At 46.6% G+C, this 14,239-nt stretch overlaps 1 protein-coding gene and 1 long non-coding RNA gene across 4 annotated transcripts in view; one reads left to right on the forward strand and one right to left on the reverse strand.

Annotated features, from left to right (window-relative positions):
- Window positions 1-1,838: 1,838 nt before the first annotated feature.
- Window positions 1,839-5,991, forward strand: LOC106993811 (uncharacterized). The gene is made up of 3 exons (XR_001440183.3): window positions 1,839-3,088; window positions 3,184-3,612; window positions 4,589-5,991. It is a non-coding gene; the product is annotated as an uncharacterized LOC106993811 (long non-coding RNA).
- A 2,541-nt stretch (window positions 5,992-8,532) lies between these two features.
- FHAD1 (forkhead associated phosphopeptide binding domain 1) overlaps window positions 8,533-14,239 on the reverse strand; it is a 157,873-nt gene continuing 152,166 nt past the window's right edge. For 2 of the 3 annotated variants that reach the window (XR_013407498.1, XM_015117411.3), the window contains 2 exons: window positions 11,675-11,827; window positions 8,533-8,717 (listed from right to left, as the gene is read on the reverse strand). Coding sequence is in view for 1 of the 3 variants with exons in the window: in XM_015117411.3 (XP_014972897.3) it covers window positions 11,711-11,827 (117 nt within the window). In the remaining 2 variants the exon portion in view is untranslated. Of the gene's footprint in view, window positions 9,890-10,200; window positions 11,828-14,239 lie in introns of all 3 variants that reach the window. The other variant, XR_013407492.1, reaches the window with a different exon arrangement.

Consider the following 14,239-nt stretch of genomic DNA (forward strand, 5'->3'; position numbering starts at 1 on the left):
AGCCCTGGAGAATGTAAAGCCAGCAAGCTGTTACAGAGAGATTTGCACAGAACAGACACTCAGTTGATATTTGTCAATTTGCTCTGTTTAAGAACATTGCTGAATTAATTTAAAAGGTATTTTTAAAAGAATGAAATTGAGGAAAAACCTTCAAGGTTCAGAAAATGTGAAGTTCTCATTTACTTGTTTATAAAAATTGTTTTTGAGTCCAATAAAGATGCTTAGCTTAAATGATTTCTTTTTTAAATCTCAGAATTAAGTTTCTCTTAGTTTTGGGCAGTTTGGTCCAGCTGTTTGCAAAAAACAGGCTTCCCTGTCTCCCATATGCAGCCCTGAAGGACCCAACAGAAGCAAGATAGTTATTTAAGGAATGTAAAGGACTAGGGACAGGATGTAGATTAAAATGTTTAAGATGATGTCTGCAGATGATGTTTGTAGATGCTGAAGTTTGTTGAATTCTTAGTCTTCCTCACAAAGCAGATAATTTCAAGACTCTGGTGAGCCTCAATTTACTCCAGTTTATGATTTCCAATGGTTCTGCATAAAACTGGGTTGCCGTTTTATGAAATTGTTTGCATCTGCTTCACGTGGGCGCAAACTTCACAGTGAGGAGATAATGTGAGGGTTTTGCCTTCTTGCAAAACAACTTACATATATATGTGAAGAAACTGGGGTTTGGGTTTGAATTATGTGGACTGCCTGTGTGTAGTAAGCTCTCTGGTCAGTTACCCATTTGGCTTTGTGTGGACACAGCTCATGGGAGCGAGGGTTGCTTTCCATAACACACAGGTTGGGGGAATTCCTGCTCGTTACCTATAGCATCTTGCAGGAGGGCTGCTGAACACCGGAGCCTTGCAACTGTTAAACTCAGGCAGAGCTCAGGAAATGCTGCCCGGACGGGTGAGTCGTTTTAACACCTCTTGGGTTGATTTTTCTCACAGGTTTTTGGAGTTTGCAGAGCTCTGAGCCTGTGACCCCAGGGTGAGACCTCAAGCTGCCCAGTACTGTGGCCCCATTTCAGAGGCCTTGGGCCTGGGCCAGAGATGGACGCTAGGGGCTGTCTTTTACTCGAGGTTTTTTTCTTCATTGGTCATTGGTCATTGGGTTTCAAGAAAAGCACTTTTTTCAGGAATCAAAGAAGCAGTGATGGAAGGAAAAGCAGAGAAAACCGATGAGCCCTGATTGGCAGTGAAACTTCCAGGAAATATCACTTGCCTCTTGATTAGGGGAAATCACTTTTGAGTGACCCTGAATTTTGTGCCCCAAGCATAGATTCTGGCAGAAAGAAATGATCTGGACTGATGACACACTACAGCATTCAGTCATGTGGAAAGAATGATCTTCAGGAAAAATCACACCCTTGGCAAAGGCTTTTTACAGAGGCAAGGGCGAGCCGGCCAATTCTGACAATATTCCAGTGGCAAGGGAGCCAGGCTGACTTAGTCATCATTACTTATGTTTCTTCTCTTCCTCCCACATCTCCTTGTATAACTGTCTTTTGGGGAGGGGTGAAGTGATAGTAAGAAAAACAACAGCACTTTGAAAAAGGGGTGGGGGGAGAAACAAGAAGGAGAGAAGGAGTTGGGAAGAGCTCTTGAGTGATCGGGAGATGGCACTGGGGACATTCTGGAGCCTGACAGAACTGTGTGGTCCCTCCAGCCTGAGATGCTGGGAAAACAGGAAGGGATTTGGGAGATGGCAGAGATGAAGTTGGCTCACAAAATGCAGGGCTCCCTTAGCACTTCACAAATACCAGCTTACGAATTAATCATTACAAACACTCCGCAGTCATCAGGAAACCCTTGATGGATGGAGAAAGATGCACAGAGATCAAAGTTCAGGGGCAGCAGCAATATTCATTTGGGGCAATTGGAGTGACAGCAGCACGGGTTCACAGCCTGGTTGACCTCAGAGGCTTTCTCATCTCTTGCAAGATTTGGAAGCTATGCAAAAGGTGTAATGGGGAGAGGCGCTGATGTCAGGCATTTATGGGACCACTGAGGGGGGCAAAGAGGCAGGACAAAAAGCCAGTGACGATGGGTCAACAGCTGCAGGTAGACCCATTTGCAGGTTATTAGAAACTAACTTATCTATCCAGCTCTCTCTCTTTTTTTTTTTGAGATAAGAGTCTTGCTCTGTCACCCAGACTGGAGTGCAGTGGCGTGATCTCGGCTCACTGCAACCTCCACTTCCTGGTTCACGCCATTCTCCTGCCTCAGCCTCCTAAGTAGCTGGGACTACAGGCGCCTGGCACCACGCCCAGCTAATTTTTTTGTAATTTTAGTTGAGATGGGGTTTCACCGCGTCAGCCAGGATGGTCTCGAACTCCTGACCTTGTGATCCACCCGCCTTGGCCTCCCAAAGTGCTGGGATTACAGGCGTAAGCCACCACGCCCAGCCCTCCAGCTCTCTTTTTGTGGTTACCTTAGACACTATGAATCTACGTGAAAACCAAGACGATTGATCCTTCGAGTGACTGCAGGTGTCCAACGGGCTGTGTTTTTTGCTTCTAAGCGACAGGCAATTCCATGTGCAAGTTTAACACCCTGATAGGCCCTAGCCTTAACTATGTTTTAAACTCCCCAAAAGTGTTTTTGTGTTTGTGTGCATGTGAGGGAGATACCTTAAAATCCAGCAATGCTGCTTCCACAGTGCTCTCCTGGGCCCCTTCCAAAGATAGTAATAATATGGGCAGCTGGTTTCGATTTTTATACTTCCAACAGCTACTCTGTGAAAACGGTGTGCAGCAACAGCCAGGCAATCCATACATACTTATTAAATGTGCTGGGCACTGGGTACTGGTCCTGGAATTCTCCTGGTTGTAGGCAAGCTGGGGGACAGGGAGGTGAGAGCTGGAATCGTCATTCTGAAGTGTGATATTTATTGGATCCCATACTAGGCGACTGATGGAGAGGGGCTACCACTCTTCCAGCTGAACCCCGCTCTGGTTGGGACCCAGCGATTATTTTCCATAGCGAAGTGTTCATAAAATATCTATTACTTCCAACACAACCTCCTGGGGGAAGAGACCTGTCTGTCTGTTTCAATTCTGGATCCTCAGCACCCACATCAGGGTACCTGGCCCGAGGTGAGTGCTGTAGAAATAGTTGTTGAATGAATGCATGAAGGCCTGCTCTGCCTGAGGGCTGGGGACAGATTGGGTATTTTCTGTGTCCCCTCCAGAGCATCCGGTGGCCCAGTTTTAGGTCTCAAGGTCACTGCCAAGAAAGAGAAGCTGCTAAAGTGACACCTCAGTGCACCCACGTGACTCAACACAAAAGTTAACAGGAACTCTTCAAAAACCAGCCTCTCAAGTGTCTGCCTCCTGTCGTCCCTGAGGACAGCATCAGTGGCATCAGATAGGGGTTGGGGCTGGGTGACCTGCTGGTCCTCAGCCATCACCTCATCCACAGCTCTCTGCTTAGCAGACAGGCAGAGGGAATAGATGGAAGGTACAGGTAAACACTGCATGTGGCCACCGCAAGGACACCCCAGAGCCTGGGAAACGGACAGGGACATCGTAAAACCAACACATAATGGACGAGTGCAGAGAGAGGCAAAACCAGTCAGAAGAAGTAGCATGGTGCCTAGCCCAGGGACACCGGACTTAAGGTATTTTTGTTCATTTGTTTTGTTTTTGGAGACGGGGTCTCTCTCTGTCACCCAGGCTGGAGTGCAGTGGCACACTCACTGCTCCCTGCAGTCTCAACCGCCTAGGCTTAAGCGATCCTCCCACCTCAGCCTCCTTAGTAGTAGCTGGGACTACAGGTGTGCACCACCACACCCAGTTAATTTTTTGTATTTTTTTGTAGAGACGGGGTTTCGCCATGTTGCCCAGGCTGATCTGAAACTCCTAGGCTCAAGCAATCTGCCCGCCTCGGCCTCCCAAAGTGTAGGGATTACAGGCGTGAGGCACCACACCTGGTTGACCTAAGGTATTAACTACAGAAAGCAGGTGATTCTCAGGGGGGCCTATGAAAGCAGCCTGCCTAGAGGAAGGGAACATACCATGAAGGCGTTGTCTTCTGAGACTCAGTCCAGGAGAAGCAGGTCTTTTAGACCCAATGACAACGCTCCCTAGTGTGCAGATGCATCTCTCTGACTACAAAAGGCAGTGTGGTTGTGATATTTTATATATACGGTTTTTGTTATTGTTGTTTTTGGGATAGGGTCTCTGTCACCCAGGCTGGAGTGCAGTCGTAAGAACATGGCTCACTGCAGCCTCAAATTCCCAGTTGCAAGCAATCCTCCCACCTCAGCTTCCTGAGTAGCTGTAACTACAGGCATGTACCACCTGGCTAATTTCTCACATTTTTTTGTAGAGACTGGGTCTCACTGTGTTGGCCACGCTGGTCTCAAACTCCTGGGCTTAGGCAATCCTCCTGCCTCGGCCTCCCTCAGTAGTGGGGTTACAGGCGTGAACCACTGCACCAAGCCCATATTTTGTTTTTTGTCCACAGTTCCTGGCTTATAACTCCCATGGCCCTTGTTACAGTAAACACGATCTCACTCTCTGACATTCTTCTACCCTCCTTTCACCTGCCCACAGCAGGACTCTAATCTGATTCTGGGTCTAATCTCATTGCAGAGAGGATCCTGCCGGATACCCTGGAGGAAGGAATGCTGCACAGAGAAGCTGAGAAGAGTTTGAACAGACAGGCCTTGCTGGGTTTAGATCTCTTTTTGTCCAATCCCATTTTGACACAGTTGTCCATGCTTCAATCATACTTATCCAATGAGGTTTCCATAACAGGCCTGAGAGGACCGGGTTCAGGAGCTTCCAGACAGCTGAGCAGGTGGAGGTTCCTGGAGGGTGGTGTGCCAGGGAGAGTGCGGAAGCTCCGCCCCTTGCCCCATACCTTGCCCTATGCGTTCCTTCATCTGCATCCTTTAGTTTTTATTATTTTTTTTTGAGATGGAGTCTCGCTGTTGTCGCCCAGGCTGCAGGGCAATGGCACGCGATCTCAGCCCACTGCAACTTCCACCTCCCAGGTTCAAGCGATTCTCCTGCCTTATCCTCCTGAGTAGCTGGGATTACAGGCACCCATGTATCAGCCACCATGCCCAGGTAATTTTTGTATTTTTAGTAGAGACGGGGTTTCACCATGTTGGCCAGGCTAGTCTTGAACTCCTGACCTCAGGTGATCCACCCACCTCAGCCTCCCAAAGTGTTGGGATTACAGGCGTGAGCCACTGTGCCTGGCCTGTATCCTTTATAGTATCTTTTATAAACAACCAATCAGTAAATGTGTTACTCTGACTTCTGTGAGCTGCTCTAGCAAATTAATCAAATCCACAGAGGGGTCATGGGAACCCCAACTTGAAGCCTGTCGGTCAGAAGTTCCAGAGTCCCGGACTTGTGACTGGTGTCTGAAGTGGGCAAGTCTTGGGGACCGAGCCCCCAGCCTGTGGGATCTGATGCTGTCTCCACGTAGATAGCAATGGAATTGAATTGGCGGACCCTCGGCTGGTGTTTGCTGCAGAGCTCATTGCTTGCTTGGTGGTGGAAAGAAGTCTCCCTCCACATGTGGTCACAGCATCTTCTGTCTGTGTTGATTGCTTTTGGTGTTGATCGAGAGAACAGGAAAAAGCACATTGAATGGCATTCTTTTTCCCCATATTCAAAGTGGTGTAATTGTTAGGAGGTGGGTTTGGAAATCCCAGTGGGGTGACCTTGGCCAAATTACCTTTCTGGCCTCAGTTTCATTGTCTATAAAATGGGATCCTCTCAAGCACTCCTATCTCTTCCTGGAGTGCTTGAGAGGATTCAATGAGAAAATTTATGGAAAGTGTTTACTTCAGTGCATGGCACATAGTAAAAGCTCAAAAAGGTCTCAATGATGAAGATGACAATAATCTTGCTTCTAGGTTGTCATGTGGCAGGCAACAGCTGTGCAGATCCTAATAATCTACTCTGGGTGACAGTTTAACACAGGGGTTGGCAAACGTGGCCCACTTCCTATTTTTATAAATAAAGTTTTATTGAAACATGGCCATGGTCATTCATTTATGTATCATACTGCACTGGTAGAGTTGAGTGGTGGTAATGAGACACCTATGGTCAATAAAGCCCTTTAGAGAAGAAAAGATTTACTATTTGGCCCTTTACAGAAAAAGTCTGTCCTCCTGTCTTCATTCATTAGTGGACAACCAGCTGGTTCCTGGACTTCCCTGAGGAAAGTGCTATATTAAGCAGTTGTGGGTATGAAGTCTGAGCTTCAACACTTGCTCTGTGACCTTGGGCAAGTTACTTACCTACTCTGGACTCATCATTTTCACAGGTATAACAGGAGTGATGACATGGTGGGGATGAAGTGGGCTATTGTCTGGACCACGTTTTGCATAGGGTCTGATGGCCAGGAAGGACTCTATACAAAGTAGTTACTATTATTAGCTATTATATTTCAACTGATGAAAGGTACAGAGAAACTCCCAGGAAGAGGGTCTCTTTAAAGAACACCCAGCAGTAATCCCATACATAGCCAACAAGATATGTGGACGTCAAAAGTAAGTGCTCCCATGCAACATACCCAGTAAATTAATGATTCCACTTCCTTTTCAGTCAAAGCAGTGGATCAGAATTTGAAAAGGAGTAAAGGTCAAGGCCATGAGGTCTAACTAACATGGTAGCATCAGTGCCTGGCCCATAGTAGGCCCCCAGTGTCTGCTGGCTGAATGGATGGAGGCTGGTTGTTTAACTGTAACACCATACTCTCTGATGATAAGACCACAGTTAGCCAGAAGATAAAGTTTCTGCCTCCAATATTTTTGGGTCCTAGAAAGGAAAACCGTGTGCTAAAGATGACAGGAAACTCAAAACAAGGACCTGCTAATGCTTCCCCCAACTGGACAGAGGCATTGCAACGGATCCCTGGACAACAGATGGCAAAGAAAAATGTTTAAAAACAAAAGCAGGCACATAAGGTCATGAATTGGCCCAAAATAACCTGGGACACTGAGCAGACGGACGCAAGCAGCACACCTGATGGAAATGAGGCCAAGCTGATGAACTGAAATAGCCTCACCAGTGCCCTCCGTCCTGCTTTAGGAGGCCTCAGGATGGAAAAGAGGCATGCATTAGTATTATCAGGTTTAAGTCTCCTCACATCCTTAGTGGATTGCTTTCATTCCTAAGTCCCTAAAAAATTGGATACCACTCCACTTACCAGGAGCACGCTTTGGAATGCAGATCTGGAAGCTATTTTTTCCCTCCAGACATTTCATGACTTTGGTTTCTACAACAGCAGGCGATGGTGACACTGCCAAGTTTCAAGAGAAGGGCACCTTATCTGCAAAGTCACGAATCCAAGGATCCACATGGGCTCCCACTGGCAAGGGCGGAAGGAAGTTGTTTGTCTTAGCTTCTTGAAAGATCAGAAGAAGACTGGGAGGTTTGGGTATACAGGTACGTCATTGTACCGTGGTGCAACCCCCAGGGGAAAGACAGCTGCTAGCTTCTCAGAATCAGTAGTGGGTGGGGGCTGTGTAGCAGAGCGTCATAGTAAATGCCCATTTGGTTGCAATGAACAGAAACTCAAACCAGCTAAAGCAAAAAGGGGGCATCTATAGGGAAGAAAAGCCAGCTCCTGACATCCAAGCCTGACTCTTCAGCTTTGCTTAGCCACTGATTCTCTGACCCTCCTCATTTCCTTCCAGTAAACTCTCTTTCTGTTTAAGTTAGCCACAGGAGGTATCTGTTGTTTACAACCAAGGGATCTTGAGTGATACAAAGGGTCCTAGTGGAACCCAAGGGCAGGCATTGGAACTGGCCTTCACAAGGAAGGGAACTGGGAATAGAAAGTCATTGGGAATCAAGGTAACTTTCTCCTGGGTCAGCTGGGAATGCATTCAGCTTCAAATAGCAGAAAACTCAATGTGAGTAGATTGTAAAAATTTGGAGCTCCTCCCGCACCGACTCTGGCTTTATCTGATAGGATATTAACAAACACAAGGCAAGTAGAGACTTGAAAAGTGCTTGTGTATTGGGGCTTGTTCTCACCTGCTGCTCTTGGGAACCTGTGGCCACCACATGTGAATGAGCCTAGTCCAGTCGGCTGAAGAATGAGTGGGCCTGCTGAGCGGAGACAAAGTGTGGCAGTGGAAGGCCTCTCTAGACCAGGTTTCTCAACCTCAGTGCTATTGACATTTTAGATCAAATAATTCTTTGTTGTGGGGAGTTCTTTTATCCATTGTAGAATGTTTAGCAGCACCTTTGGCCTCTACCTCTAGATGGGCACCTATACTTCCTTTGTTGTGACAACTAAAATTATGTCCAAACATGGCCAAAGTTCTCTTGCGCAGCAAAATTGCTCCTCGTTGAGAACTACTGCCTTAACCCAACTTGCCTGCCAAGGCCAGGTGTATGAAAGAGGCCATTCTAAATCATCCAGCCCCAGCCAAGACAGTCCAGACAGGACAAGTGTGCACTTGATCCATGGAATCAAAAGAAATAATAAATATTTGTCATTTTAAGTCACTCAGTTTTGGGTGGTTTGTTCCACAGCACAAATACATAGATCTGACTACAGTGGCTTAAATAGATAGGGATTTATTTGTCTTATACAACAGGAAGTACAGAGGTAGGCAGTTCATTCATGGTTCAGAGCTCAGCGATGCCACTGGGTGCCCACCTGGGCCTTCTCATCCCTCCACTCCACTATCCTTTGCCCTGCTACTGGTGTCTGCTGATCCCCAAGGTGGCTGCTCCAGCTTCTGTTCTGACCTCCAGGAATGAGAAAGGAGACAAGACAAAGGTACCAAGGGTGAATGCCTTCTCCTAGAGAAGCTGGAAGGGAACCCCTCCACAGGGGCTTTTCCTTATATGTCATGAGCCAGATTGGTCCAACATGGCCTGCCCTAGCTGCAAGGGAGGCAGGAAAATCATGGCGATTAGCTTTGAGCCTATATGGTAGAGGAAAGTGATGTCTGAGCAATGACTAGGTAGACTTAGTATCTGCTGAGTAGCTGCAGTATCTGCTGCACTGCCTCTTGAGGTTCTGTGGGTTTTTTTGTCTCTCCTTATTGCATATCTATTCCAGCCTCTTTTTCTGACGACTGGCTTTGTTTCCCTGAACACAAGTGGGGAAATGGCTGCTCTAGCCCTGGAACTGCATCAAGACTCTCAGCTCTATATTTGGGGATATGATACAGTCTAATACCAGGTTCTTTAATGTATTAGGTTTTTGAACATTTCTGAGATTTTCTAGAATATTTGTAAAGTCATGTTACACTCCCATTTCTTACTGAGTTTATTTATTTATTTTTGAGACAAGGTCTTGCTCTGTTGCCCAGGCTGGAATGCAGTGGGATCACTGGGCTCAAGTGATCCTCCCAGCACAGCCTCCCAAATAGCTGTGACTACTGGCACACACTACCACACCAGCTAATTTTTAAGTTTCTTGCAGAGACAGGGTCTCACTATATTGTCCAGGCTGATCTGGAACTCCTCAAGCAACTCCTCAAAACTTGAGCCTCTCAAAGTGTTAGGATTATGGGTGTGAGCCACCATGCCCGGCCTCTCACTGGCTTTAGATCCTAACCATGTGTAAGACGTGCCTCCTATGGAATATCACACAAAGAGTTTGTCCTACTTCCCCCAGGTTTAATGGGTTTAAAGAATACATTTGGTTTTAAAATATTAAAAGACATTTTTATTGTGCCTTTTTAAAAATAAAAAAAAAGCAGTCTGGGCGCAGTAGCTCACGCCTGTAATCCTATCACTTTGGGAGGCTGAGGCGAGTGGATCACCTGAGGTCAGGAGTTCAAGACCAGACTGGCCAACATGGTGAAACCCCATCTCTACTAAAAATACAAAAAATGAACTGGATGTGGTGGTGGATGCCTGTAATCCCAGCTGCTCAGGAGGCTGAGGCTGGAGAATCACTTGAACCTGGGCCGGGCGCGGTGGCTCACGCTTGTAATCCCAGCACTTTGGGAGGCCGAGGTGGGCGGATCACGAGGTCAGGAGATCGAGACCACAGTGAAACCCCGTCTCTACTAAAAATACAAAAAATTAGCCAGGCGTGGTGGCGGGCGCCTGTAGTTCCAGCTACTTAGGAGGCTGAGGCAGGAGAATGGCCTGAACCCAGGAGGCGGAGCTTGCAGTGAGCCGAGATGGCGCCATTGCACTCCAGCCTGGGCTACAGAGGGAGACTCTGTCTCAAAAAAAAAAAAAAAAAAAAAAAAAAAAATCACTTGAACCTGGGAGGCAATGGTTGCAGTGCCATTGCACTCCACCCTGGGCGACAAGAGCAAAACTCCATCTCAAAAAAAAAAAAAAAAAAAAAAATATTCATGACTTCTGGCTCTTCCTTTTTTTTTTTTTTTTTTTTTGGCTGTGTGGCCACACAAGAATGGCAGTGAGGGGATGGATGGATGGAGAGAAGGCAGAACTTGGAAGGAGCAGAGAGTACAGCAAGGAAAATGGGGGTCTCTCCAAACACAGTGGAACAGGAGTGTGCGTACCTAGGCCGTGTGTGCTCTTTGGTGACTAGGAACTTGGTCTGTCCTTGTGGCCTGGGACTGTAACAACTAGGCCATCTGGTGTATCAGAATGGACAGTATGAGATGGAATTAGAAACCTGGGTTCAAGACCCAAATCTTGAGTTGACCAGCTGTGTGATTTTAGGCAGGCATGTAAGTTCTCAGGGCCTCGGCTTCCTCATCTGTCAAATGGAGAATGTAATACTATTTACCTCCCAGGGCCTGGGGGAGGATTCAATGAGATGTGTTTTGAAAACTGTAGAGTGCTATGATTACAGTCATGATTACAGAAGCAATAAAACTGATTGGTGTTCTAAATGTATTGTAATAAACTGAGATTTTTTTTTTTTTTTTTTTTTTGAGATGGAGTCTTGCTCTGTCACTCAGGTTAGAGTGCAGTTGTGTGATGTTGGCTGACTGCAACCACCACCTCCCAGGTTGAAGTGATTCTCCTGTCTCAGCCTCCCCAGTAGCTGGGATTACAAGTCTGGCCAATTTTTTTTTTTTTTTTAGATAGAGTCTCACTCTGTTACCCAGGCTGGAGTGCAATGGCATGGTCTCGGCTCACTGCAACCTCCGCCTCCCGGGTTCAAGTGATTCTCCCGCCTCAGCCTCCCGAGTAGCTGGGACTACAGGCCTGTGCCACCACACCCAGCTAATTCTTATATTTTTAGTAGAGACAGGGATTCACTATGTTTGCCAGGCTGCTCTGAAACTCCTGACTTTGTAATCTGCCTGCCTCGGCCTCCCAAAGTGCTGAGATTACAGGCGTGAGCCATCCTGCCAGATCATAACTGAGATTTGACTTCACTATCCCGAGGCCCTGGTAGTTCCAAGGCTACAATTTTGCCCTGAGGCTCCAGTACAAGTCTTAGGTTTTCTCCAGTGTGAGTCTGTTGGAACTCTTAGGAGGTTTGATATTTGGGAACATCATGACCCAATGTGGAACCACATAATTATATCTACCAGGCCTGGACATCTGGGTCACACACTTCTATTCTTCATATACCTGAGTTCGTGTACATTCATAGGTATTTTTTAAAAAGAACGCTTCTCCCCACACACTCCAAAATATAACACTGTTCAAAATACCAGTCTAGAAAGCGAAACACTAGGGTAACAATCTTTAAAGTCCTACAAAAGCAACTCAGTATTTTGACACAGATGACACAGAAGAGTCACATGAACTCACACAGGATCACACGAGGCCTGGTGGGACGAAGTTTCTCTAGTACTTTCCACTGGGCTTAGAATGCAAAAGGCTCTGGCTGGACTTGCTGGAGGTCTCTTTTCTCAGCATCTCTCTTTCTTGGTCCATCTTTAGGGAGGCGTTTCTGGTTCCGACCTTTAACAAGCAAGAGAAAAAACACACAAACTCCATTGCAGCAAGACTCCAATTGTTCCACTCAAGTGGTTTTGTTATTTTTTATTTAATTTAATTAATTACTTTATTTTTTGAGATGGAATCTCGCTTTGTCGCCCAGGCTGGAGTGCAGTGGTGTGATCTCGGCTCACAGCAAGCTCTGCCTCCTGGGTTCATGCCATTCTCCTGCCTCAGCCTCCCGAGTAGCTGGGACTATAGGCACCGCCACAACGCCCAGCTAATTTTTTTGTATTTTTTTTTTTTTAGTAGAGACAGGGTTTCACCGTGTTAGCCAGGATGGTCTCGATCTCCTGACCTCCTGATCCGCCCACCTCGGCCTCCCAAAGTGCTGGGATTACAGGCTTGAGCTACCACGCCTGGCTTTATTTAACTATTTTTAACACGAGGAGGACTAGACACTTTCCATGTATTTTATTGTATTGTACTTATTTACTTATTATTATATTATTATTTTTTTTTGAGATAGAGTCTTGTTCTGTGGCCCAGGCTTGAGTGCAGTGGCATGATCTCCGCTCACTGCAACCTCCACCTCCCGGATTCAAGTGATTCTCCTGCCTCAGTTTCCCAAGCAGCTGGGACTACAGGCACATGCCACCATGCCCGGCTAATTTTTGTATTTTTAGTAGACACGGGATTTCACCATGTTGGTCAGGCTGGTCTCAAACTCCTGACCTCAAGTGATCTGCCTGCCTCAGCCTCCCAAACTGCTAGGATTACAGGCATGAGCCACCACACCTGGCTGGTTTTGTTATTTTTTTGTACACAAAATAAAATGTTTGTTGTAAAATATATATATATATACACACACACACACACACACACATACACATACACGTACACACATAGATATGAGCAAAAAAGAGATAAAACAATTTATTATCATCACATTACTCAAAGATGAGCCTTAGCCTTAGTAAGGTTTTGGGGTGCACCCTTCCAGGTATAAAGATATTGCTTTCCCTTTCTCTATTTTCTTTTCTTTTTTCTTGATATGGGGTCTCACTATGTTGCCCAGGCTGGAGTGCTGTGGAGCAATCCTGGCTCACTGCAGCCTCGACCTCCTCAGGCTCAGGTGATCCTCCAAACTCAGCCTCCCGAGTAAGCTGGGACTATGGGTGTGCACTACTATACCCAACTAATTATTTTATTTTATTTTTTGTAGAGACGAGGTTTTGCCATGTTGCTCAAGCTGCTCTCGAATTCCTGGGCTCAAGTGATCTGCCCTCCTTGGCCTCCCAAAGTGCTGGGATTACAGGCGTGAGCCACCAAGCCTGGTCCATTTACATGTTTTTTAGTTTGAAACCAGGAGGTTATTATGGTAAGCACATTCATTGTGATGGTGTTTCTCCTGAAAAGCTGTTACTGAATTGAATGTGTCTAAAGTCTCTGATGGCTTAGAACCGGGTGTCCAATCTTTTGGCTTCCCTGGGCCACAATGGAAGAAGAATTGTGTTGGGCCACAGGTAAAATACACTAACACTACCAATAGCTGATGAGCTAAAGCAAAAAAAAAAATTATCCCCTAATGTTTTAAGAATGTTTACGGATTACTATTGGGCTGCATTCAAAGCTGTCCTGGGCCGCAGGGTGGACAAGCTTGGCTTAGAAGGAGGAAATGAAGTCTATTTAAGGGGGTCTGTTTAATCTCTTGAGCACTTCCCAGCTCAAAGGAGGGGGCATCCTGGTGGCCACATGCATGACCCCACTCCCAGGCTGTATTTGTTGGACACTTGGCACAGCCGGGCTTTTCCGATGCCCACTCCTAGGAGTCGGGGTAATGGACTGTGAGATGCCACTCACTCCCTGGGCTGGCCCTTTGAACTGAGGGACTGTAAGGTTGTCCCTTCCTGTCACACGACTGGAGAGAGAAGAAATTAGCAGAGGTATGGAGAGGGGGAGAGAAATGACAGAGACGTGTGTGTGCCCGAGTGCGTGCATGCATGAGAGAGACGATGCCTGGGCTATCCTAGTTCTCTCCCATAGCTTTTATGAGGCATTCATTTCTGTATCTTTATAAAAGCCCTCCGCTCTGCCCCCTTTCTGAGTAGGTTGTTAACTGCAACCCAAGATCTCTCTCTCAAACAATTCTGGACACACTGTAGACACTACTGTGGCTTGCAAGTTTCTTGCCAACAGGATTTCCCTTGCCGACCCTGTCTCCTGCATAGCTTTGCCACCAGCCTTCAGGCTGCACATACACCTGGGGCAAGAGGGCTGGGTGGCCAGTCGCGTTTCAGCTCTGCCACTCGCTACGTGATCCTCAGTTTCCTCATCTGCCAAATAGGGATGAATATCCATCCTGCCTTCCTCAGAGGGCAGAGAGGAGATTCTGGGAGGATTTCAATGGAAGGGACTGTTAGGACTATCGCTTAA

Source organism: Macaca mulatta, chromosome 1 (assembly GCF_049350105.2).
Source record: "Macaca mulatta isolate MMU2019108-1 chromosome 1, T2T-MMU8v2.0, whole genome shotgun sequence".
Lineage (NCBI taxonomy): Eukaryota > Metazoa > Chordata > Mammalia > Primates > Cercopithecidae > Macaca > Macaca mulatta.